Source organism: Aptenodytes patagonicus, chromosome 15 (assembly GCF_965638725.1).
Source record: "Aptenodytes patagonicus chromosome 15, bAptPat1.pri.cur, whole genome shotgun sequence".
Taxonomy (NCBI): Eukaryota; Metazoa; Chordata; class Aves; order Sphenisciformes; family Spheniscidae; genus Aptenodytes; species Aptenodytes patagonicus.
This window is the reverse complement of record NC_134963.1, coordinates 12,643,122-12,667,740: the sequence shown is the minus strand read 5'-3', so window position 1 is coordinate 12,667,740 and position 24,619 is coordinate 12,643,122. Positions and strand designations below refer to the sequence as shown.

The 24,619-nt window shown below is 48.9% G+C and overlaps 3 protein-coding genes across 5 annotated transcripts in view; 2 read left to right on the top strand and 1 right to left on the bottom strand.

Annotated features, from left to right (window-relative positions):
- Nucleotides 1-1,341: 1,341 nt before the first annotated feature.
- On the top strand, nucleotides 1,342-8,686 carry UNC119B (unc-119 lipid binding chaperone B). Its single transcript, XM_076352875.1, has 5 exons — nucleotides 1,342-1,543; nucleotides 2,197-2,310; nucleotides 2,827-2,938; nucleotides 3,179-3,351; nucleotides 4,264-8,686. Exons 1-5 carry the CDS (start codon nucleotides 1,342-1,344, stop codon nucleotides 4,374-4,376), a joined length of 714 nt encoding a protein of 237 aa, XP_076208990.1. The 3' UTR covers nucleotides 4,377-8,686.
- A 135-nt stretch (nucleotides 8,687-8,821) lies between these two features.
- ACADS (acyl-CoA dehydrogenase short chain) lies at nucleotides 8,822-19,552 on the top strand. Of its 2 annotated transcripts, none has more exons than XM_076353252.1 (10): nucleotides 8,822-8,897; nucleotides 9,265-9,428; nucleotides 11,380-11,529; nucleotides 11,728-11,839; nucleotides 12,247-12,398; nucleotides 12,678-12,848; nucleotides 14,126-14,263; nucleotides 14,534-14,629; nucleotides 14,972-15,028; nucleotides 15,679-19,552. In XM_076353252.1, exons 1-10 carry the CDS (start codon nucleotides 8,855-8,857, stop codon nucleotides 15,829-15,831), a joined length of 1,236 nt encoding a protein of 411 aa, XP_076209367.1. In that variant the 5' UTR covers nucleotides 8,822-8,854; the 3' UTR covers nucleotides 15,832-19,552. The 2 variants fall into 2 exon arrangements, with proteins under 2 accessions (XP_076209367.1, XP_076209368.1); XM_076353253.1 differs by lacking the exon at nucleotides 8,822-8,897 and adding an exon at nucleotides 10,939-10,967 and having other exon boundaries at nucleotides 9,360-9,428.
- Nucleotides 19,553-22,428: 2,876 nt separating this feature from the next.
- SPPL3 (signal peptide peptidase like 3) overlaps nucleotides 22,429-24,619 on the bottom strand; it is a 66,628-nt gene continuing 64,437 nt past the window's right edge. For both annotated transcript variants that reach the window (XM_076352880.1, XM_076352881.1), the window contains exons 10-11: nucleotides 24,503-24,612; nucleotides 22,429-23,750 (exon numbers count right to left, since the gene is read on the bottom strand). In XM_076352880.1, the coding sequence (XP_076208995.1) occupies nucleotides 23,679-23,750; nucleotides 24,503-24,612 (182 nt within the window). In that variant the 3' untranslated portion in view covers nucleotides 22,429-23,678. The remainder of the gene's footprint in view (nucleotides 23,751-24,502; nucleotides 24,613-24,619) is intronic.

Genomic DNA, 24,619 nt, shown 5'->3' with positions numbered 1-24,619 from the left:
CCTTCTCTAGGTTCCTGCTCTCAGGGGACAAGGCACCTCGGCCCCGTGCAGAGCAGCCGCTCTTCTGGGCAGCCTGGGTCTTTGTCCCGTCATTCCTGGGGCACAGGATGGAGGGACCAAACCCGATGCAGCAAGGAGGATTTGGGAGCACTGGCATGGGCAGGCTTGTTTGAAATAGCATTTGGTTGGCAGTAGCAGGCGTGTGCTGCTTACAAGGAGCAGCAAATGTCACTAACCGCTGCTCTAAATCTGTTTCCAGTCATCTTGAGCGTGTTGAGTGTTGGCGGGAGTCTGAAAAGAGGATGCAGATGTTTCACGTTCTTGCCCCTGTTTCCTGAAGGGCTGGAGGTGACTCTTAGCAGCTCTTAAGTGCCTGCTGCGGGCTGGTGGGCAGCCCCTCTTTGGGGAAGAAATGCATCCTTTCCTCGGTGTGATGCTCCCGTGGGACCTCCCCAATCCCTCCCGCCAGGCTCAGGAGACTCGTCCGACATCTGCCACTGTCCCTCTGATGTGTGCTCATGGGGGGCCAGGGGTGGGGGTGACAGTGGCACAGCTGGGAGGCCGGTTGACCCGGGGAGAGCGTGGCAGGACACAGGCGCTCCCTGGGCGACCCTCCTCAGAGCACACGGTCCTGTCACTGTCCCTGCCCGGATCCGGGTCCCAGCTCCCTGGGGACAGCAGCTGGGGTGTCCCCAGGCCAGGGCAGCAGTGGGGTGTGCGCTCCGTGGCATCCCCGTGCTGACACCGCACCAGCTCGCGGCTGGTTCCCGAAAAGCCCTTGCCACCGTTCCCTAAAACGACCAGGGCTCTCTGGGGGCCGCCCGCTCTCTGTAATTACCCGCTGCGCTGTGGGATTCAGGCCGTGATTTAATTAACGGGAGACCCCAGGTGCCCCCGCGGTGCAGCGAGGGGCTGATCTCCCGGCTTCCCGGGTGTTGCAGCAGGAGCGGGGCGCGGGCCGGCGGCTCCCAGCGCTGCCGGCCCCGGGGGGCGGCGGGAGGGGTGCTGCTGGGGCGCCTTTGGTTTTTGTGTTTCTTTTCCTCAGATAACTCCCAGCTTTCCCACCCCGCCTGCCCCACCGCCATCCGCCCGCTGTGCGCGGCCCCGGGCCGAGGACGCCCGCGAGGTGGGTGCTCGGTGCCGGGGCTCTGCGAGCGGCGGGCGGAGACGCGGCTCCCGGGTCCCCCCCCTCCGGCCACGCACGCGGCGGGCCCTGCTTAGCTTCGGGCCCCCCCCGCCGCGTTGCTAGGCAGCGCCCGCGCCCTCTGACCCGCCGCGGCCCCGCCCCTCGCTCCCATAGCTACCGAGGGAGGCGGCGGCCATCTTGGCGGCGGCGGGGCGATGAGCGGCTCGAAGGCGAGGGCGGCGGCGGCGGGGCCGGAGAAGAAGCCGCCGCCGGGGACCGGGGGGCCGCTCAGCCGCCTGCGGGGGCGGCGCGGCTCGGCCGACGCGGCGCCGCGGCCGCCGTGGACCGAGTCCGAGCTGCTGGCGCTGGAGACCGTCCGGCCTGAGCACGTCCTGGGGCTGTGCCGGGTGACGGAGAGTGAGTGCGGGCCGGGGAGCGCGGGCGCCGGGCCCGGGGAGGGGGCACCTCGGGCCGGCAGCGCTCGGCCGGGGTCCGGCTCGCCCCGCGGTCCCGGGCGGACACCCCCCCTCCGCGCTGCTCCGTTAATCCCCCTTCGGCCGCGGCGGAGGGGGCTGCGCCGGCGGGGTCGCGGAGCCGGTCCGGTCCGCGCCCCTGGGGCGGAGGAGAGGGCGGCGGGAGCGTCGGAGCTTGAGCGACCCGGATCAGTGCTGCCAGCCGGTGCGCTGGCGCTGGAAGCGGCTGAGGAGCGTGCACGTTGGCCGGCGCTGGCTGCAGCAGCGCGGTGTGCTGCTGCCTTCAGCTTTGTTACAACTTCCAGAAAGTTTGGGGTGTTTGGGGTTTGGGGTTTGGGGTTTTTTTGTTTTTCCTCTGGGCTGCTGATCTGTACTTTTCTGTCCCGATTCCTTCCCTTTCTTGCTCTGCTACCTGGCACCTAGCGTGCCTTTGTTTTTTCTAGCCTCAATTTTGTCCCGCTTTCATGAAGCTTCTGCAAAACAACTTGCAGTACGTATCTTAACGGGCTGGGACTAACAAAAAACCAAATTCCTTTGGTAATTGCCCAGAGATCTTTTGAAATGCTACTGTATGTTTTCTTTCTCTCTCTCTTCTAGATTATTTATGCAAACCTGAGGACAACATTTACAACATTGACTTCACCAGGTTTAAGATCCGGGACCTTGAAACTGGCACAGTGCTGTTTGAAATTGCAAAGCCATCTGCTTCAGGTATGTCATGCTAACATTGCAGGGAGGCTAGAGAGACTCGGAGAGCTGAGAAGTTGCAATGCAGGACCCATGCAAACCAAGCAGAAAGGTCCTTCGATATGTCCTGGTGACTAAATTCCTCTCCTTTAAGCATAGGACTGTGTTTACCTCTGCTGAGAAACTTGTTGTCGTAAAAATGTGAAGCGATTATCGTGCGATGGGGGAGTACTATCAACTGCAAATCTTCCCTTGCTGGCTGGTTATGGTACAGAGTTTCTTTCATGTGCTTTGGCACTTGTGAGGGGGGATATCCTGTGAGGTTGAGGGTGGTTTCAGCTCCGGAGCCACCAAGGCTGTGCCAGCTGTCATAGCAGATCTTTTCCTTATTACTTAGTGTCAGTATGAGTTTCAGACCAACTATTAAACACCTTTATGTTCAGCGCCTAATAGCCAGCTTGTCCTGATAACACCCGCTAGCCAGTATTACCTTACGTGTACGCTATTAGCAGAATAACTCTGAGCTGGTGCATTTTCTAGAGCAAGATGATGAGGATGAAGACGACAACAGTGAACTGGACGCTAGTGCAGGCCGCTTTGTTCGTTACCAGTTCACCCCAGCATTTCTCCGTCTTCGGACTGTTGGTGCAACGTGAGTATAAGTTCACAGAAAGAAGGGAGAATCAGATGTTTACAAAGTGTCACTTGACAGTTTATAACAAAACTGAGTCAAAGACTAGAGAGGACCCATCTTACGTTACAAATATCAAAGTCTCTCTTTCTGGAATGATCTGTTGGATTCTTGTGTAGCCTCGGGTCCAAGGCTCTGTTCTTCCCAATAGGAAGAGAGGTATGTCGTCTTAGCTGGTTTTTTCCTACTTTTTGCATACAGAGTGGAATTCACAGTGGGAGAAAAGCCAGTGTCAAACTTTCGAATGATTGAGAGACATTACTTCCGAGATCGCTTGCTGAAGAACTTTGACTTTGATTTTGGGTTCTGCATCCCCAGTAGCAGGAACACATGTGAACACATTTATGAATTCCCTCAGCTCTCAGAAGACCTTAGTAAGTATCTCCTTTTCCACACTGAGTTGTGTTTTGTTTGTGCGTGTGCGTATGCTCATTTTTTCCCCCTCTCTACTTGTGAAAGAAGTTGGGACTGGGATGGGGGGGACAGGAATAGATAGATACAGGTTCCTGGTTTAAGCTGTGTGTAATCTTGACTGAATTACAGATTTGTGCTGCAAATTCTCCTTCTTTGAAAATGAAAGCCTAAGACAACCTGTGTTGTCAAGTCACAGGCTGCAACAACTGATCAGAGTCACAGGGCTGACGTGCCTAACAGTGTAGCCCAGAAGATAACAAAACCCTGAAAAAAGGTTCTCTTGGTAGCCACGCATCTGTTTTCAGTACTTGCTTGTTAGGACTTGAGCCTCCTGCTTTGGAACAGAACTGGCTCTTCTCTGAGAGGTGTGTTTTTGAGCCTACCAAGATCTCTGCAAATATACATTGCGCAGGGTATGTTTGACCTCAGGGGGTGGATAGAGCAGGAGCACGTGGGCCCTTCTGTGGCTGCCTAGGTACGGGAGGAGGCGCAGAGTTTGTACCCCGCCTGTGTACTTGTGGGGAGTGCCTCCGCTTTTTCATTTGCGGATTGCAACCTCTCTGCTTACAGGCGTGATTGCTGCTCTGCTCTAGTGGTGGCTCTGACAGTTTCTAAGGTCGTCTTGTGTGAGGTTACTCCATCCCCCTTTGTTTGCTTTTGACAGAACTTGTCCTGTAAATAGGAAGAATAGGAAGGGACAGGCTAGAGCTTTTGAAGTGTGCTCAGCAGAGCAGTTTGCTTCTCTTACTTGGGTAGAGCAGAGCGTCAGCCTGGTAAATCCAGCAGAGTGGCAGAGTCCTTTTTACTCTGACTTTGTGCTGTCCAGTGGAGTGTGGCAGGCTTTGAATGTAATTGAGCTTTCTCTTTCACAGTCCGTCTGATGGTTGAAAATCCATATGAGACCCGCTCAGACAGCTTTTACTTTGTGGACAACAAGTTGATTATGCACAACAAGGCCGACTATGCTTACAATGGAGGACAGTAATCATTCTGTGTCCACTGGATGCTGCGCTGCCGTTAACTGTTCCAGATGTCCAGGAGTGGACTGGAGTTGCCGTCTCGTGCAACAAGGCTTCTTGCCAAACCTTTTCTCCTTGCATGAGGCTGAAAACATGAAGCAAAGATGACAACTCATGAAAGTAAAGGAAATCTCCCTGCAACACTTCTCTATCCAACGCTCAACGTATCCTGCCTCTCATTCTCTATTTCTGGTTACCTTCTGGTACCTTGGTTAGGTCATGGATCAGAGGCACTGTTAGAAAAATATTGCTGTTACAGTCTTTATAGTAGGTTGCACTTTTAGTGCTTCTGCTGTTTCACCTGTTGGGTAACTACCCTCTTTCAAGAGGTCAGATTGTTTGGGTAAGCTATTTCTTAGCAGGAAAATTTTCCCCCTTCAAGTAGCCAGTGACGCCTGAAGAGCAGATCTCTTCTTCAGTTGGATAGATCATCTCTTTAGTGCACAGTGGTTTAGTTTGTAGCGTGGCTGAGATTGCTTTTTAGGGTGCATCCCAATATTCTCCAGTGGGAAAGATAAGAGACTAATTCAGCTTCTAAGCAGTGTAGGAATCTTCCTTCTGCCTCCAGGGGCCTGAGGTGCCCCTGAGAACAGTTTAATCTGTATCTTGCTGGAGATTTTCACTAGAGTTACGAGAGAGGGAAAAAGGGGCTTTATCCGGGTTGGTCATCGAGTCAGTCTGATAGCATTTCTGTTTGAGCTCTTGTGAGCAAATTGTTGAATTTTGGAGCTCAGGGGTCAGCCTTAGACCAGACGTTAATCTCACTGTATTTACCATTTCTCCCGCTTCCCTTTGTGTAGGAATTTTGGCTCCTGCTACAGAACGTATTGCTTTTTAGATCGACAGCACATTGTCAGTCTAGCTGGGGTGAAGGGGAGGTGTCAGTCTAGTGGGGCTTAGAGGAAAAAGGGAGAATGTGGAAAATCACTTGAAAAATGTGTAGGAAGCAGAGCTTCCTAGGCTTCAATCTCTGTATACTTTTAAACCTGAATGATCTGTCAGAGGTGCTGGAAGGAGAGACGGTGGTGTTACCAGCTCATTTGCTTTGTTTCAGTTGAGGAATTAGTAGCTAAAAGCTTCCTGGGTCAGATCGCTCAGTCTTATGGAGTGGGAGTCTTACAAAGTGAGAATTTATATGATTCTCTTTCTAATTGTTTGAGTTCCCATCACTGCTTTGCCTACTTAGCTGCTTATTTATGGCTTAGGAAGTTCTGCTGAGTTAGTTACTGCCAGACCAGAGGGTGTATTTCACAGCTGCGTTTGGGATCTGGCGATAGGAAATAGCATCATGCAGTGGGAAGAGGAGACCCATGTCTTCCCGGCAGCCATGCTGGAGCCCAGCTCCTGCCATGCAAAATCTCAACTAACAAAGCCCTTTTCTGCCTATTTTGCTGGCTCTCAAGACTGGCATTTTTCCTGTCCCCAGCTGGGCTGGTCAGTCGTGTCTCTTGTACGTGGGAGTTAGGTTGCATCTAGACTAGAGATGTTTGGTAGTATTAGTTCCACTTGTTCCTTGAGACGGTTGAAATCTAACTCCTTGGTGGATACAGTTGGTTACCTGTTGTGTTGAGAAAGATTCAGCGTAGTTTATGTTTTAGCAGGATTAAGTGGGGTGGGCATCACAGCCCGGAGCCTGTTAATGCGTAGAAAGCAATAGGAAACCACTGCCTTTACCTCGCAGATTAATGATGTTAACTTTGGCGTAGAAGATCAGCTGGCATCAGGGTAACCAGTGAAAGTATGTGGGGTGGCAGCCATGAAAGAATCTCCAGCTCTTGGGAAGATACTTAATTATGATTAACCACAACAAATGACCTGTTCTGGGTGGAGCATGAGTCATGAGCAACCTCAACAAATGTCTTGGGAATGCGGAGGGGCAAGGTCTGCGTGGCTGAAAGATGAAGAACAATTCTGCTACCGTCGATCCCCTCCAGCATCTCCAAAGGCGCTTAGGCAATCTTGTTTAGTTATTTCAGAATTAGTTAAAGCTGCTTGTAAGGTGGAGCTGGAGATGCCTCTTGCAGTGATTGTCTTCAGAAGGCCTCGTGCCGTGCTGGTGAGGTGGGAAACATTTGTTTTGATGGAGAACAGGTAGTTACTTGTGACAAGGCAGAACTGCCTGGAAGTGTGTTTTTCATCCTGAAGTGTTCTGAGATGCTCAGGATAGTGTCTGAAGAGCCTGCTAGTTATTCCCTGGGAAATTTTAGCATATTGAGCTGAATTTGTATGTAGTATAAATCCAGGTGCCTTTAAATGTTACTTTTATCTCATTTTCCGTACAAAGGAACCTCTTGCTTTTTTTATGAGTGTGATGATCCCCATCTGTTTTCTATGTCACTGCGTAAAGGTTCTTAAAAGGAAGATAGACTTGCCAGAGAGCAGCAGAAATTACTCTGAGAGCTGTTTGTAGTAGTCAGCGTGCAGCTCTGCACGGCCGGGGTATTTGTAGGGGTGTGGGTGCCATCTAGCCGCTGCTTTGCAGAATGCAACTAAGAGCAGGAGAGAGCACTCTGCCCAATGTAAATGAGGCATTTGATGCTTATAGGAAAGTGGATTCCTGTCTTTAGTCATTACCTCTGCCAGTGGTGATGAGGAAAAAAGCATTGAAGCAGTTGCTTTCCCATTGGTGAATGTACCAGCTATTCAGCCATAAAAAAAGGAAAACTGGAGGAAAATCGGAAGACTTGCAGGCAGCACTAGCACCCCTCAGTTTCTAGGTGAATTTGCTTGCTTTGCCAAATTAGAAGGTCTTCGCCCAAAAAGCATGCTGCAGAAAAAAAGTCCCTACAAGAGGGCAACCCAGCACTGAAAAAGTTGATTGTAGTCCAGAAAGTCAGGGATTTCCAAACTCCTGTCCCCACTTCGGCCGCTTCGCTAAGGTTCCTTTTCTCTTAGATGCTTTCTATGAAGTGTCTTCTCTTTGCGGCAGGGATGATGTCTTTGGTAAACATGGTTTAACAGAGCATCTTCCTTCTGGATTGTGTGCTCTGATGCTTTAATGATGGGTCAAAACTACTCATGCCAGTTGAGCTAGGAGGATATTCCAGTGGGATCTCATCCTTGTCAGGTGGATGGTCTGTCCTAGCCAGGTGCTGAACGCAAGGGAGATGCTTTCAGTGTCAGTTAAGGTTTGAGCAAGGGAAAAGGTATCTGTGCAGACAGCTTCTCTCAGGTCGCGTGCTGAGTTGGAAAGAGAAAAGAGAAAAGAGCTGGGATCATACTGTGTTCTGCTATAACAAAAAAAGGGACCAAACCCACAAACTCATGTTAAATGTTTCCAGTATTTGTCCTCTTAGGACCAGAACCTCTTTTTCACATTTTTGAGGCGAGTGCTTTGGATCCATGCAAGCAAGCTTCCTGGACAGCTATTTTCATGATTGACTGAGGAATACATATCGCACCTTGTGAAGGAAGGTCATCTCTTGTCGTATGGACTGGGTACTGCTGCCTCTGTCCTCCTTTTTTGGTAGGAAGTGTCTTCCTTTGTGTGTTTTCCTTAGGATTTTCAATGTCTCTTGCTGCAGAGAAGCAGCAGCAGCCTCCTCTCTGGTGCTTGAGGATGTTTATTCCGCTTATCCGAGGGTTCAGGAAGATTAAAACAAGTGTTTAGAAGGCAGAAATGAATGAAGAAGGTGGTGATGGTGAAGCAGTAAGGTCCAAACGTGGCAACTCTACTTCTCAGCTCTGTGTTCCATTACATCCTCTTCGGCTGTTTCCCAGTGTTTGCCTTCTGCCCTGCTGTCCTGTCACATCAAGCTACCGAGCCTTGTGCTACCCTGGAGCGTGGCCCAGTATCGGGTGTAATCCTCGGACTTGAACGCTGCGATCTCCCTGTAGCTTTATGATGAGGACAAGGCTAAGGGACGGCTGCCTGGCGGAGTCATCGCCTCTTCCTCTGCAGCAAAGGATAAAACGAACACCAGCAAACGCCATCTCCGTCTGCCTGGATCTCAGTGCTGTTACAGAACGTGTATTTGTATCTCTCACAGTGTGGCCTTTGGGCTGCTGGCGCGTCGACCTCCTCCGTGCTGTCCCCTTCGGGCGCTCCTCCCGTGGCCCTTCCTGGGAGCAGGCGGTGGCGTCGGGGCCGTGGCAGCCGTGCTGGTCGTGCCCCTTCGGTCCCGGGGTGCTGGGGTTGCCGGCTCCCTCCCCGGGCCCCAGCACGGTGCCGGCGGCCCCCCCCTGCCCTCCGCGGCGCGGTGCCCGGGTGACGATGTATTTGTATAAACGGTTTTTTTGTCACCAGCAATACTAATAAAGAGAACTCCCATTTTCGCACAGGCGGTGGTGCCTAGTCTGGGGGGCGGGGCGGGGGGCGGGGCCGGAGGGAGGGCTGCGGGGGCGGGGCCGGAGGCGCTGGGCCGCGAGGGGGCGCCGCCCTGGGGGCTCGCGCGTGCGCCGTTTCTCCGCTCCTCGCGCTGCCCTGAGGCGACGGGAGGCGGGCATGGCGGCGGCCTTCCTGGCCCGCGGCGGCGGGGCGCCCAGGGGTGAGGGCGCCGGGCTCGGCCTCGCTTCGCCGCGGCTGCTCGGGGGGCTGCGGGGCACGCGAGGGGGGTGGGAAGGGGCCGCGGCCTGCGCGGGAGCCGGCGCCCCGGTGCCCTTCAGGGCCTGAGGCGGGTCCCTTCTGCCGCGGCGGGGCGGCGCCGCCCTTCAGCTGAGCCCCCGGCCCGCTGTGCCCCGGCTGCGGTCCCGGATCCCGCGGCCCCCGTGCCGTGGGAAAAGTGTCCTTCCGGGGAGGCTCCCAGCCGCGCTGTATGAGTCCCGCCTGAGGCCGGGTCCTCCTGGGCCGGTTTCAACCCCCTTCCCCGGGCGTGAAGGGAAACAACGGCGCTTAATTCCTTTCCTTCCTTTCAGCGCTGGCCTTTAGGTGCCTCCGCCGACTGCACATGGTGTACCAGACAGCGGAGCTGCCAGAAACCCACCAGATGCTGCGTCAGACGTGCCGGGACTTCGCAGAAAAGGAGCTGATGCCTCTCGCAGCTCAGCTGGATAAGGAGCACCGCTTCCCGGCCGAGCAGGTGTGTGCTGCTCCCGCCGGGAGCTGGGCACGAGAGAGGCAGCCTGGCTCGTTCAGAGCCTGACTTAGAATCATAGAATCACTTAGGTTGGAAAAGACTCTTAAGATCATCAAGTCCAACGGTAAACCATAATCCTTGCTTTAAGTGCCAGCCCAATTACTTAAACCTCAGAGTTTCCTCCAGGGAGGGAAAATGCATTGCTTTCAAAGGTACAGGACAAATGCTTACGCAACGCATCATATCCTGACAGCAAAACAAGGAAATCTAGGTGCCCTGATCTCCTGATTTTCCTCTGCTGCTGCAGCAGGACCACCTGGGCCTGAAGCAAAATGTACATTAAGCTCTGGCTTAGCAGAAAATTGAAGTTTAGACCAGCTTGTGGGCGAGTTCTTTGAGCGTGGAGGTTGTAATGCCCACAGGACATTTGGAGCTCTTTACCTTTACTTGTGTTTCTCTGTATTTGGCTTTAGTACCATTGAATTTTCGGTTCTCTTACTGACTTTCCTGTGGGCTGTAATACAACTGACTTATAAAATCAATGAAATATTTTTATAGACTGCACATAACCATAAAAATGGTTTATAGTGAGGAAGCATAGATGACCTGAGTGCATTTCGGATGGTGAAAAGAAGTCATCAGGAGATAGGAGATGCATGTTGGTCATCCTCTAGGGCTGTGAAGAAATTGAGATTCCAGTCAAACCTGTGACTTCTCTTGTGGAAAGCAGTACAGACACAGCAGTACATTCTGTGCCGTGTCGAGCAGACTAACTCACCTGTTTTGTTGCAATGAAATACTAAGCTCCAGAAAAATATGTACTGTTATGTTAGCCAGAAGGCTCCAAGCAAGCACAGTCAGAGGCATGCGAGTTTTGTCATACACCCCTCTTTCTACTAAGGAGTAGGGAAGAAGGAGTAAGGAAGATAGCCAGGAAAGTCACACTCACTCTAAGGAAGAAAATACTTTCCTCTTTACTTCACTGTTCTTACCTGACATTTTGAGTCCTTTCGCTTGAATGTGTAGGGGAAAATTCAAAATGCAAACTGTTTATTAAGATAAAGCAACACACATAGAACTAGTTGCTGTCTTTTGTTCATCCTCTGGATTTGATATGAAGGACTAGTGTTTGGGTGCCCATACAGAAGGGAAAGTATTTGTTTAAAAATTTCTCCTGGGTCCTATTAAAGCAAGCAGAGGCTGGTAATACGCTTATTTCTGCAACACCAAAAGCTTGACATCTTAAATATAAAAACAGAGGAAAGCTTGTTTTTTCTCTTGTATGTTGCCAAACATTAACAAGAGACCTAGAGTGAGACAGTCGGTGCTTTGAAGAACTTACAGTTAAGAAGCCAGGGGTCCAGCTGAGGAACTTGGGGTGGAATAATTTGGAATGTAACCAACAACTAAATTCTCTGGGAAGCGAGACCTGGCTTTAATGGGAATGAAAAAATCACCTTCTTGCAAACTGTTCTGTGGGTCATTCATTCTGTAAAATTCTTTCCTTGTGCAGTCCTAGGCTGAAGCTCAGCAGACTCAAAGGTAAAGTTCTAATGATTTTTATCAGCTAGATTTCCCATTGAGAGCTTCCTACTGACAGCAGACACGGAAGGGGAAAAGCTTTGGTGGGAGGCTAAGGAAATGCTGGTGGGGTTGTATCTCCCTATTTCACCTTCAAAAGGCTCCCTCCTTCCCGGTACTGAAGAGAGCTCTTTAAATAATTAAGAGGCTCATCTTAGGCAGCAGTGACTGCGTACAGCTCTTGTTGCAGTCATCGGGACCTGGGACACTTACGATGTTAGTACAGTCAGATTCCCATTTCACCAGGAGTTGTGCGCATCTTTTCCTCTGTGTGTAGCCCTGCTATGACCTGTCTTTATCTCCATGTGTCTGTGTGTATTTGCTGGGACACTGGTGGTGCAGAGGATCTTACTTCTCCGTTCCCTACGTGCAGGTGAAGAAGATGGGTGGCTTAGGGCTGCTGGCTATGGATGTGCCAGAGGAGTACAAAGGAGCAGGCCTCGACTACCTGGCCTATTCCATTGCTGTGGAGGAGATCAGCAGGGGCTGTGCATCCACGGGCGTCATTCTCAGCGTCAATAATGTAAGTGTCTCAGGTTGTGTGTGACAGACAGGCGTGGAACCGAGTCTGGCATCGGGGTTATTGGAGAGGAGCGTATGGGAGAAATGGGATCTGTTCCTGTGGTGGGTTCTGGTGTGTTGGAGAGCATTAGGGACATTAGGGAGTTACTGGATGGCTTGTACCTTCAAGAGGCACTAACTCAACTCTCAATTCTTAAAGTCTCTGTATTTAGGGCCAATACTCAAGTTTGGCTCTGAAGAACAGAAGCACAAGTGGATTGCTCCCTTCACTGGCGGAGAGAAAATCGGCTGTTTTGCCCTTAGTGAACCAGGTGATGTGACTGTTACCGTTCCTGTTGCAAAGAACGTAGGGTAGCTTCTTTCCTTAGTCAGGTTCAGGATGGACTTTAGGTCTGTGAAATTCTAACAGTTTGTAGAAAGGTGGTTTATAGCAATTCTGTGTAAATGAAGTCTCAGTGCTCAAGATACTAACTGCCAGCCCCGTGGTCCACACTGAAAATTTTCATCCCCTATATGTGAGCAGAGCTCTGGAGATGGACGCATCTTAGACACGTGGGCCTTTCCCCTTCTTGTTTGGGTCCTCTGGGAGGGACAGTGCTGATACTGCAGCAGTTACGAGAGGTGCCATGAGCTGACAGTGGGTGTGCGGGCAGGGGGTGGGTTTGTGCCCCCGGCTGCCACTGATTGCCTGAGTTTTGTTTGCTGGTGCCTTGCTCAGGAAACGGCAGTGACGCAGGTGCGGCATCCACAGTGGCACGCCTGGATGGTGACAAGTGGGTTCTGAATGGCACCAAGGCCTGGATCACCAACGCCTGGGACGCCTCGGCCACCGTGGTGTTTGCTACTACGGATAAATCCCTGAAGCACAAGGTGTGTTCAGTGTGTCAGTCAGGAAAAAGGGCCGGGAGCAAAGGAGTTGTGCAGGAGAAGTGCTTTGAAAAGGCTCTGGGGACTCAGTACTTAGAGCCATGCAGGCATCGAGCAGAAGAGCGGCTGATGTGCGCTGGCTTTTTTCTGTCTCAGCTCTCCCCTCCCTTCTCCCAGTTACCCAGACATGTGGCTCCTGTGAAAAATGTTTGGAGGAAGCCTGTTGACACCCAGGTAAGTGGGAAGTTGGCACCATTCCTAAGAGTTTGGGTCTTGTTGCAGGGCATTAGCGCATTCCTGGTTCCCATGCCAACTGCTGGGCTGTCACTGGGGAAGAAAGAAGACAAGCTGGGAATCCGAGCCTCTTCCACTGCCAACCTGATATTTGAGGACTGTCGGATACCCAAGGCCAACCTACTGGGGCAGCTGGGAATGGGCTTCAAAATCGCCATGGTAAGAGATGGATCGGGGTGCAGCTGTGGTTGTGTAGAGCCATAGTTCCCAAGCTTACCATTTTCAAAACTATTTTCAGACTTAGGATCACTTTGGTGAGAACCGCTAGCATAAGCTGTTCTGTGTAACATTAAGCAGTTGACCCCTCTTGCCAACGCGGGAGAAATCATTCATAGAGCTTGATGAATCATTGATTTACCATAGGTCCTTGAGAGCACTTTTATTATAGACCCAACATGGCGGTTCTCAGATGAAGGAATGCCAATGCTGCTGAGGCACTGTGTGAGCAGGGTTGGTGTATTTTAATTTTTCTCCTCTCCCAACCCTCTATTCCTCCAGTTTGTACCCGTAGATAAAGGGAAAACACAGCATTTTCCCTAAATACTTTGGCAGAGGAAAGCTGTCCTGGAGGCACAGGACAACCTCTGGATAGTGTCTAAAGGTGGATGATATCTGAGTTACGGCACGTGTGTGACTTCTGAGGAGGAGCCAGGCAGCTGCGGAACAGTGCGTTCCCTGCAGTGATGCACTCCCTTGGAAGTGTTCATTGCTCGCTCTGCAGGGGCAAAACACCATTTGTTGGCCTGATTTTTTGAAAAAGGCTGAGCTCCCTGGAGACCAGCCCCTTCCATTATGTCCACAACTAAAAGAACGCATCGGTCACCAGCCACTTTTTTAAGACGCTCAGCCCAGGACTGAGAAGGTGAAGCCTTTTCTCACTGTGCTGTAAATGCTTCCTGTGCATAGTGAGGCAGGGAAGCAGTTAAAAGCCTAATGGGCAGGTGTTTGAGGTAAGTCAGGTTATTGACTCAATTCACTAGTCATTTTGAAAAATGCTTGCTTCAGTGTGTACTAATGATGAGGGCAAAGAGGAAAACTGTCCAGATTTCAATTTTTTTTTTTTCCAGTTAAACTAAAATCAGCTGCACAGTGAGCCAGAGGTCTAGCTGAAGGGTTCTTTTCAGCCCCTTCCAGAGCAGATGCTCCTCATTGTGCTGTTTCCCTTATTTTGCACCCCCCTCCTTTTTTTTCCCCAGCTATTAAGAAGCAATACCTCTCCTTTCTGCTTTCCTTCTTGTACCTCTGGCTTCTCTCTGCAGTGCCCAGTATGTTTTATAGCTCTCTCTTCCTGCATAACTGGGAATATTCTGAATCAAAGAGGTCTGACCAGAGGATACTAAGGCTACAGCAGCTTCCCAGCAAGAGCAGAAATGCGAGTGTACTATTTTTTGATGAAGCATGGCTTGACTCAACACACTATTTTGTGTCTTTCACAGCAAACTCTGGATGCAGGAAGGATTGGTATCGCCTCACAGGCTCTTGGAATAGCACAGGCAGCTCTGGACTGTGCTGTGGATTATGCTGAAAAGAGAATGGCCTTCGGGGCGCCCATCACAAAGCTACAGGCAGTGCAGGTACGAGCTACGCGGACGGGGCAGTTCCAGACATTGCTGGTGCTGGTGGAAGGTTCATGTGGGCTCTCGGGCGTGGCTTCAGGCACGCTTTGCACTGTCTGAGATAAACAAGGTAATAATTTCTGTTTTCAAACACCGTTAAAACTGATTGTTGGGATGGAGGCGATCCTTTTCTAGCAATACTGGCCTCAGAGGTGGGAGACTTCCGCTGTATGTTCTTGTGCGAGCACAGGCTGCCACCTGGAACAAAGGCAGTGTTTGTCATTGCAGTTTAAGCTAGCAGATATGGCTGTGGCCTTGGAGGGCGCGCGCTTGCTGACCTGGAGAGCTGCTATGCTGAAAGACAATGGGAAGCCCTTCACAAAGGTATTTCCAACCTTGCATTTGTCTAGCAGCGACAGCGCTGGGCACAGGCTCAAGGCGAGAAAACCGTGCTATGTACAGCATCGCTGCGTTCAGCTCTTGCCCAGCCAGCGCTGTCAGTGTTTAACCCACCGGCAGATATTGGACTTTGCTGTCTAACCTCAGACAGCCTGCTCAGCTGAGTCCTGGTTTTAGCTGAGGGGAGGGGGGTGGCCACTGATAGCTGGCACCAGTGATCAGTCCTGTCTCTGCACAGCTGGTCTGTGAGCATTCAAGCTCCTCGTGCAAGTGAGGTGTTCCTTTTTGTGATAGCAGCACCCTCAGTGATGTTTTCCTTCCCCAAAGGAAGCAGCGATGGCCAAGTTGGCTGCATCAGAAGCTGCAACAGCCATTGCTCATCAGGTAATTACTTCAATTGACACCTCTGATATACTGCATGCTGAAAGGGAGATTGTGTTGTCACACAACAAGTGCGTGGGGAAGGTGGGATGGATTTTATTAATTTATTTTTTTAAACAAACCCATATGGCTGAAGCTGATTAGCACAGCCACCTTCCTGGATTTTGGGGCGGGGTGTGTGTGCGCAGGGATTTATGCTGGCCTGTGGCAGCTGTATTATTACAGTGTTCTTGTGCCTGCTGCTGTCCTGGGCAGTGTCAAAGTTTTGAGCAGGATCAGCGATGTGGGTGCACCAGTCAGGACTAGTAGTAAGCTTGCAACATGGTGAGCAAATGGAGCAGGACCTCTGGAGTCTGCATTTATTTTACCCTGTCCTTAATAAACGTGTCTTAGCTGAACATGGATCACTAACAACTACCTCTGAAGCTGTTCATTCTCTGTCTGGGACATCAGTATTGCTCTTACCTGGCTCAAATCCTGTTTATTCCTCTGATTGGAAATAGGCTGCAGTCAGTCATCCCCATGTGTCTGTCTGTCTCCCCCCCCCCCCAGTTATGCTTGCAGTGGGCTTAGCTTCTTTTAAGGTGGCTGTGTTCTGTAGAAAATGAATTCCTTGACCCTGCTGCCTTTCTAACCTGCTACCTTTGTTTCAGGCCATCCAGATCTTAGGTGGGATGGGCTATGTGACAGAGATGCCAGCAGAACGCCATTACCGTGACGCTCGTATCACCGAGATCTATGAGGGGACCAGTGAGATCCAAAGACTGGTGATAGCAGGTCAATTGCTGAAGGCCTACCGCAGCTGAAGAAGCTGACTAGAGCAAGACACTTCCCCAAAGCGCCTCGTAACGGTGCATAACAGTGATCAAGTCTTGGCCCTCTTGAACAAGGCTAATGATGGAAGTTTTCCTCACCAATGAGTAACTGACTCTCTTGTTAAAATGTGCTGCTGCTTCTTTGGACAAAGTATGGTGCACGGAAGGCCGTATCTAGGTTTGTAAGTGATGGCTGTGAGTGCAGGAGGGAGGAGGCAACCTGTCCTTGTAGGGGAGCGTAGGGCTTTTCCTAAACCAGAGCGTTGTTTTGGTTTGGTAGTGGCAAAATGACTTTGCTGTTCAGTAAAGTCAGCAGCTCTCCCTGCGTGCTTCCCAGCCACTGCCTGGTGTGCAAGGATTTGTCACTACGTGGTACTTGATAACCAGTGCCAAAGTTAGAGGCACTGAGACGTGACCCCTGGGCCCTGTTCCAGGCTGCAGGTTACATTGCCTCTTCTGATCAGGGTTTGATGAATTTTAGGTGTGGGATGCAGCTATGTGTGAGCTCCTAATGGGATACTGGCTGTGCCGAGGTAATCCTTGCAGCAGTACACTTTTCCCCACTTTCAGCAGGAAAGGAGCCATACGGGAGGACACAGGTACTACCTACACACAAAGGGCTCTTCGGACAGCGTGTGGTTGCTGTCTATGTAGATGTAAAAACAAAGGTCAGAAAAAAAAAAAACCCCTCGATCTTGTCCAGCAGAGCCCAGCAGCCTGCCCACTCAGCCACTTACAGATGCAGGTGTAAAAGCAAAGGACAGAAAAGCTGCAATGCCTGAGACTGTTTTAAAAAAAAAAACAAAAAAACACCAAAAAACCTCTGCTCCCACAGCTGCTTTTACTGTACCAACAACTACCCAACAGGAAAGAAAGTGCACGAAGTGACAGTAACAGCCTTTAATCTCTACATTTTTTTGGGCAACAACAAGGAAATGAACAGATGACATAGCAGATCTTACCAGGAAGCTTTAGCCATAGCACATATCCTCAATCAGTTATCTTTGGCAAGAAATTAACTTTCAGAAGATTCAACAGCCAAAAGAAAAGCACTAAACTCAGGAAAAGATGGAGAGGATTAAGACTACAGCTGGTATGGGCTGATCCCTTGTCCAAACGACGAGTACCCTAGAGGTAGATGGTTATTTTCCTGTGGTGCCATTTATTTATTTAGATTTGTGTGGAGAGAAAAACAGGAGGATTCTATTACACATAAGAGAGCAGAGAAGACAAATAAAACCTGATTTTTAAAGGACCACCAGTCCCCACTTTCTTTTTTTTTTAATGCAAATGTGAATTTATTTAGAATATTTTCTTCCAGTCGCAAGAGAGAGGAGCATAGGTTTATGGCTACTGCATGCACGAGTTAGTTAGACACCACTTTGCAGTGCAGTGGGTGTTCGCTAGTGCAGAGGTCCCAGCAATATAAGTAATGCCTTTGCAGGTCGCTAGAGGGCAACGGCATGTTGGGACAAAGTCTTGAATTTCTTCTTGCTGCTCTCACAAACTTAAGGATTAACAGAAACAGAGCCAGGCAGTGAATTCAACAGGAGTACTTCCACTGGAAAACCATTCTAATGACTGTGAATATGTTGTAAATTACGGAGGGCTTCTAGGAGTGAGAGACACTTTTCTAGCTTGATTTCAGCCCGTATCGCCACTTTGATGATTGCTGAAGGCTCCCATCTATGATTGTGTAGGAGAAAGTGGTACTGTTTTACACTTACTTTTTGCAGCCACTCAGCTAGAGCAGGAGCTGTAGGGCTGCTCCCTGCAAGAAACTGAGGACTTTGGGAATGCAATTACTGTTCGGTGCTCGTCTTCACTGACCTCGTGTGCTGAAGTCCAGCTGAATCCCCAGTGACCCAGCGCAGTCAGTCACACTTAGGCCATGCCTGCTGCACTGTTTCCCCTCTCTTCACCTAGCTGCTTCTCTTAGATAGGCTTTACCATACCGTCAGCGCTTTCAGACTGCTCCTCTTCAACATCACGCCTCCTTCATTTACCAACTCTAAATGACTGCAGCTTCTCGTCTCCAGAGCAGAGTGAAATTGCCCCTGTACAGGCACCATGGCTGACCTAAGGGGGAGAATAGCGATGAACACCTCAGCTGACAGAGAACACACCTGAAGAACCTACAAACTAGATGTACCAAATCCCATGTGGACCTTCTGCAGAGAATACGGGGGGGGGCAGCATCAAGTAATTGACTGTTCTTGGGGAAGCCCTGCTGCTGCGCCTGTGACCAGAGCCTGCTTTTGGGAACGCCTGGATCATGCACTGTGTGCCTCATTAACAAGCTTCTTGCTAGCTCTGACATCAGTACAACAGCTGACCTGGCTCACAACTGCATACTTGATGCTAACTTGCTGAGCGCTGCCCCTCTGCCATAGTCTGTGTCAGATTACACTGCACATCATCAAATTGCAGAAAGGGTGGAGCTGGTCAAAAAATCACCCATCTACATACAGCATACCCGTCAGGTTCCTGAGCCTAGGAACAGCTTAAGATACTCTGTTAAGAGTTCCCTTTTGCTATTACCTAAAAACATGCTTTAAGGGTGCAAAGTCTCTCAAACAAAGGCTTTCCAATACCTTCCTTGCTGCCACAGGTCCGGAGAGGGATGTGTCACACAGCACTGCTGTGAGCAGTGCTTTGGGGTAAAGGGCACGGTTATGCACAAAGCCTGCCCCAGAGCGCCAAGAGCAACGAGCTGGCTTTTCTCAGAGCAAGATACTAGGAGCTTACTCCTCGCTGCTGCTGGCTGAGAGAATTTTGGCTGTAACAAATGTGCATCTGCTCCTCAGGGCTGTTACAGAAGAGAACTGCTGAAAGCGCAGAACACAAACAAGTTTTGCAGCGTTAAATAGGGAGCTCTTACCGAGAGCCACCCCCAGACAGCACTAACCTGGCTAGGGGTGGGTAGGGCCAGGCCTTCCTTTGAGAAAAGGGTCTATTTACAGGAGAAGCCAAAAGTTTTTAGTTTACAAACTCAGCCAACATTGCCAAGTTGGGGCACTGAGATGGGAAAATCAGGTCCTACATAAATTAGAAAGAGGTGGGGAAGGAGATGAGCCACAGCTGCACTTTTCAAGGACATTGTGTTTTTTGCCCCACAATGCTCGTAAGTGTACGTGAAACTGGTTAAGAGGCAGACTACTGGGAGCCCTAACTAGAATCCTTTCTTAGGAAACACAGTTACAGTAATGAGGAGTTACTTCCCCCCCCACCTTAGATTTGATATATTTTATATCATGTATGAAGCTCATAGTCTCTTCATGTGAGTTCCCAACAGACTAAAGGAAGAGACAAGCTGTTCTGGGCTGTCACAAATACACACAGGTGAGAAATACTTAACTCTTCCTGCAGAGCCCACGCAGGAAGCCACATCCTTCTTGGCCCGTTGCCCACCAAGAATGAGGAGGTGCCTGGACTCTGGATCCCCCTCTGAAGCATCTACCTTCCTCAGAGCACAGATGGACAGGGCTCACCTCTCAATTTCACACAATTTTGAAAAAAAAAAACCGAAGCGCCATCTCAGCCTTCCAAGTTTAAGCAGCATATAAAGTGTTTTACAGGGCTCAGCTGAAATTGCTGTAGTATTGCTTCCACATCAGAATAGTCTCCTCTACTAGTCTTTTCTGACAGTGTTGTCTACAAGAAAAATAGGACAAATTATTTTGATTTTAAATTAAAATTTTGTTTTGCCTAAGTTGAGAGTCCTCATTATACACACAGACCTGGCAACAGCCACCCATGCAGGTTATGTTGGGGATCTTGGAAAGCATGAAAAATGCCAAATTTGAAAGACATCCTGAAGTAAAAAAGCAGAAGTATGTATAACAGGAAGAAGAAACAGACTAGATAAAAAAATGTGACAGTGCTGTACCTTGAATGAAAAATGCAGTTTACTACTGTTTAGCTAAAAATTAATTTCAAATTCCACTCACTCACTACTTGTATAAAAAGAAAAATACTTGGGAGCCTTCCCTCCACTTCCCCCTCCAAGGAGGTCAGTACTGAGCTGGGGAAGCCACCCAACCGTCGGTATATGTTTCCTAATTGCCTCAATGACTCCTTCCCCTTCTCTCGCAGAACGTACGTACTTCCACGCTCAAGACAGGAAACGTTCATCTCGGCAAAAGGCTTCTGAATGTCACACGATTGCAACTGCAGCGCTGGCCACCCTGGTGTGCTCCCGAGCCTCTGCAGGCAGCGCAGTACGGCCTCGCAGCCGGGCTGGGCACGGATGTGACAACTTCCCAGGTTGCTCCCAACAGGCCGGTGCAGGCACAGAACGACCAGCTTGCATTTCTAATACACTTTACCCACACTGGCTGGCCATTTCTGAACTCGTAATATCTGTAAGATTAAGTGTGACCTTAGGGAAATTTCAAAATACAAACCAGTAAAATTTCTAAGCTGACTATTCCCAAAGACGCAGCAGAAAACCGACTCCAGAACTGTTAACAGGTTTGTACATTACAACTCTGGTCCGTGTCCTGACAACTTCACTATAAACACACTCCAGTCTATCACTTTTTTGCCAATGTCCTTTTACCTTCCTACAAAAAGGCTTATGTTACTCAAACAATTATTAAAATATTTTTTTCTGACAACTTTTCAGAAGAAAGGGCGGGTGGTTTGGTGATCTCACCACAGGACTTTGTGTCAAGTAGTTTATTAAGGAGTTCAACAAAATGTTAAACCAAGAAGGCATGAACAACCGTGCCAGACCCCACAGGGACAGGGAGCCCTAGGCCCTTGATGGCCTCTGGAAATCCGAAGGACCCAAAGCAGCTTGTACAGTTTCATCCTCAAGCTGAGAAGGTGCGTGGTCAGCCAGACTGAAGAAACAAGGACAAAAGGTGCATCTGCGCAGAGAGGGCCCAGCAGCTGAGTAGCGAGGTAGGAATCTGTGTCTAATTCCCCCAAATGCTGAGGTTGTTCTAGACAGGAGAGCTGTGGGACAAAGCTTTACAGCTTTAACTTACTCAAAAAAACTAGAATGCTTTTCCCTCTGCAAGCGTAATAGCTTTGTATTTAGGACGGTTACGCTTCAGTTAACCTCTGCAAAGCACCAAAATCCTTTTCCTGCCAGTGGCAGCTGCTGTTCCACACTGAAGGGGCAGCGAACACTTTTCCATCCAGTTTTGCTCACCTGGCAGGTGCAAGCTTCCGCCGGGGACGCGGGGCGGTCAGCTCAGTGCAGCAGGCACTACCTGCGGGTTCAGAAACAAAGTGTTGCAGCTACAGCTCGGTCTCTTACCTCAGCACACGTCAGAAGGTCGCACAGTGTGCAGGAGAGCAATACAGCTTAAAAAGGAAGGCCAAGATTTTTCTGGAAAGCGAACTTAATTCTCATAAGCATTTGTCAATTAGCACTCCTAGAACTTCTTCCAGAATCCTTTTTAACTGTAGAAGATCATTCATAGGCGTGCTTTCCTGGCAGGGACTAAAAAGTGCCACTGCAAAAGAGAAAAAGGCCTTTTATTTTAATTCCAAAGGCAGGAGGGAACTGCTGAGAAGCTGAAAGCACCTGAGGTGCATTGCTACCAGGTGGGTGGAAGGGCTAGGAAGATAAAGCAGTACCAACCGGATCTAAAGATGTTATTCCACCGCTTGGAACCTCTGGGGAAAAAAAACAAAACAAAAAAGTGTCTTTTTTCTCTCTCTGAATATCCTCATCAATATTTTATTCACCTTAAGCTTGAGGCGTATAGCTGAAAACTGATGCCTTTCTGTTATCCCAAGGTGGCTGCAAGTCTGGGACCTAACACCTGCCCTGAACAGTAAAAGCTGATTTTTAATTAAAAACTATTTACTTCATTAAAACGTGACGGTTACCTGATGATGAGCATTGCAGGCACATGCTAGAGGAAACACTTTCAACTAAGTGAAAGATATGAACTGGGGGGGAGGGCCCAGAGTTAATAAAAATGAAGTCACGACATCCCCCCTGCCACACCCGCCCACCCACACTTGCTAAATCTTAGCGCCCCCGCCCCCCTGAAGGGCTGTGCTGCTGCTTACTGTTTCTTCAGATGTTTTACCTGTCTCAGAGATCTGCTACAGCCAGCTCAGAGGCCGTCGGCCCCTCTGCCTGCGAGCAGTGGCAAGCCTGCCTGAGAACAGAGGAAGACGGTAATTAATGACAGTACACACGCGTGGCTAGACAAAAGTTTTCTACCGTGCTAAATACGCTCTTCTTGTAACATCTGGCAGAGCAGAAAGGATCAGACGTTTCACTGAAGCTTCCTTACCTGTTGTAACGAAATCGTACCCCAAAGTGATGTTACCGTTCCGTCAGGTTTGTTCTTAAACGTTCCCATTTTCCTTCCAAGTCAACTAACGGTTACCAGCATCTATCCAACTAACAAGAGCTATGACCTTTCAGGGAGTTCCCCAAACCCAATTTGGCAGAGTACTTTAAAGGACAAAAGTTTTGGTTACCTCAGGGAAGCCTTTCAGTCAATAAAATAACAGAACTGGAACTGCTGGTTTAAAAAAAAAAAATAATAAAATCCACATTTTAACAGGCTACAGGTACAAAGCAGTCAACACACAAACTCCAACCAGTCACAACAGTAAAGGACAGTTTTCTTTTTCTTTTTTCCTTTTTTTTTTTCTTTAAGGGGCAGGGGCATGGAAAAAATACAGCACACTAATGAAACAAAATGCAAAAAATACAAAAAAAATAGAAAATAGAAAAAATGTATTTACAAGTGATACATTACTATGATCAGAAAGCACAAAGACAATTGCTGCTATAATACATGCACCGGGTCAAGAAGGAACCACTAAAAACCTGCAAGGGAGCTGTTTGTAAAAAAAGAAAAGAAAAAAAAGAAAAAAAAAGAAAAAAAAGACACCCCCACCCCCTCCCCCCTCGAACGAACAGGGTTGGGTTGGAACTTTTTTCTTCCCTAGTTTGCTACATTGATCAAAATCGAATATCCCCTAAAGTCCATGAGTACAATCAGTACAAATACTACACTTGTTTTTAAACTGCAGGTTCAGTTGTAGGAGGGGGGGAAAAACAGCAGCTCATTGTAGATCCATATACAAGAAAGCCATAGTAAACTGCTCTACATGCTAAAAATTACAGCAAGCCCCTGTCTGCTACATAGCATGACCTTAGCAGGTTTTCCTTTTTATTTATTCATATATATATCTATATGTGTGTATATATATATGTATAAAAATCGTGCCCTTTTTCACTGCAACATGACATCTGGGTGGAAATGTAACTTGTTACAACAAATTTTTATATGTATACTGCAAGAAGTCACTCAATGTCTGTGGATTTAATAAGTAACCTCACACCACAGGAAATATTTAATAAATCAAAAAAACCCAATATTGTGACAGAAGACCTTCTGTCTCAGTTCTTTTCAAAACCGAAGTCCAGCAGGAAACTGGTCCCAAGTCCACAAGGGGTTCTCTGAAGAAGCTTCAGTTTGCGTAACTGTTTTTTCTTTTAGTGTTCGCAAGTTTTTGAACGACTTCAAGCCGTTTTCAGTTTCAAGTCTGTCTCCTCCTCTCTCACAAAGGTAATAGTCTGGTACTAATCCACCTGAGTGAGGAAAAGAGGGAAGTGGCTGCAGTTGCACAAAGGGTCCCCAATTCCACATCTGCAGGGAGAGACGGAGTCACACGGAGCTCCAGGATCTTAGCTTTTTTTTCTTTTCCTCCTCTTAATACAAAGTCCTTTCATACAAGTCCCGTAATTGGTACCTTCCCAAGTACCAGCCAGTCCAGCTTTCGGAGCTGACAAAGCCACAAGTTAAAGTGAAAAGGACCAAGGCAGAAGTTCAGGTCACTTTCTATCTGTTCCATCATACTTCCAGGAAACGGGAGCTGCTGGACTTGGAGTGGAAAGGCTCAGACCACATGCGACGTAGATCGCCCTAGGCAGGAAAACAGCAGAAGGACCGTGCCCTCAGAAACTTTCAAGGCCATTTAGAATTCAGATTTTAAAATGCATATATAGTTGCAAGCATGTCTTAAAGCAAAGACACCTTCTATTCTTCACCTGGTTTGCAAATTACAATAAAGACAGTAAAAAATAAATCCTTTCCCTGTCAGGCCAGAACGTCTTATTTTGGCAGCAGATCTACCTAAAATGGGTTTCTGATGGGAAGGAGATATTTAAGCAGGTGGAAAATTCTGCCATTTCTTACGCTCGGCTCTGCAGAGTGCTAGATGTGTGTTTCAACAACAGCCCTGTAACAGGAAAGGTTACATTTTAAAATTTCAGTTCAGAACAGGTGACTGGAAAGAGGTAAACAAGGATCTGCCCCTCCAATCTCCGTTCGACCTTTGGGCCGACCATTTCATGACCAGCTGGGCGAGGACAAATTCACTTATTTAATTAAAACAGCATTTAATACTTCAGAATTTGGTTAGTTTACAATTACTGGTACTTAATGTACATAAATAAATTATCTTCTATTTCAGGAACTCATCTCTCAGTTACTCAGTCCTCCAAAATTAAGATTCACCCCAACAGCAGCAGTACCTTAGTTCTGGGCCGGGGCTGTTAAGGAGGAGTAAGGGCACATGTCATCCTCAGGAGAACTGGTGCCCAGCGGAAGAACACTGAACCCGCTTCCAGCTGACCCCCAGAGCTTCTTGCTGCGAATACATAATCCTGTCTTACCTTTAAATAGGCCATGGTGAGGAGCGGCAATAAAGTAAATGGTACCAAATAGAGTAGGGCAGGCTGGGCTGCCCGGTGAATACGAGAAGCTACTGTTGCAGTTAATAGACCTGTAAA

Excerpts from the sequence above, each read along its gene's own strand:
- ACADS (XM_076353252.1), top strand. The coding sequence starts at position 8,855 with ATGGCGGCGGCCTTCCTGGCCCGCGGCGGCGGGGCGCCCAGGG. Across the intron at positions 8,898-9,264 it reads CGGCGGCGGGGCGCCCAGGG|CGCTGGCCTTTAGGTGCCTC; the intron begins GTGAGGGCGCCG and ends CCTTCCTTTCAG. Across the intron at positions 15,029-15,678 it reads CAACAGCCATTGCTCATCAG|GCCATCCAGATCTTAGGTGG; the intron begins GTAATTACTTCA and ends CCTTTGTTTCAG.
- UNC119B (XM_076352875.1), top strand. The coding sequence starts at position 1,342 with ATGAGCGGCTCGAAGGCGAGGGCGGCGGCGGCGGGGCCGGAGAAGAAG. Across the intron at positions 1,544-2,196 it reads GCTGTGCCGGGTGACGGAGA|ATTATTTATGCAAACCTGAG; the intron begins GTGAGTGCGGGC and ends TCTCTCTTCTAG. Across the intron at positions 2,939-3,178 it reads CTTCGGACTGTTGGTGCAAC|AGTGGAATTCACAGTGGGAG; the intron begins GTGAGTATAAGT and ends TTTTGCATACAG.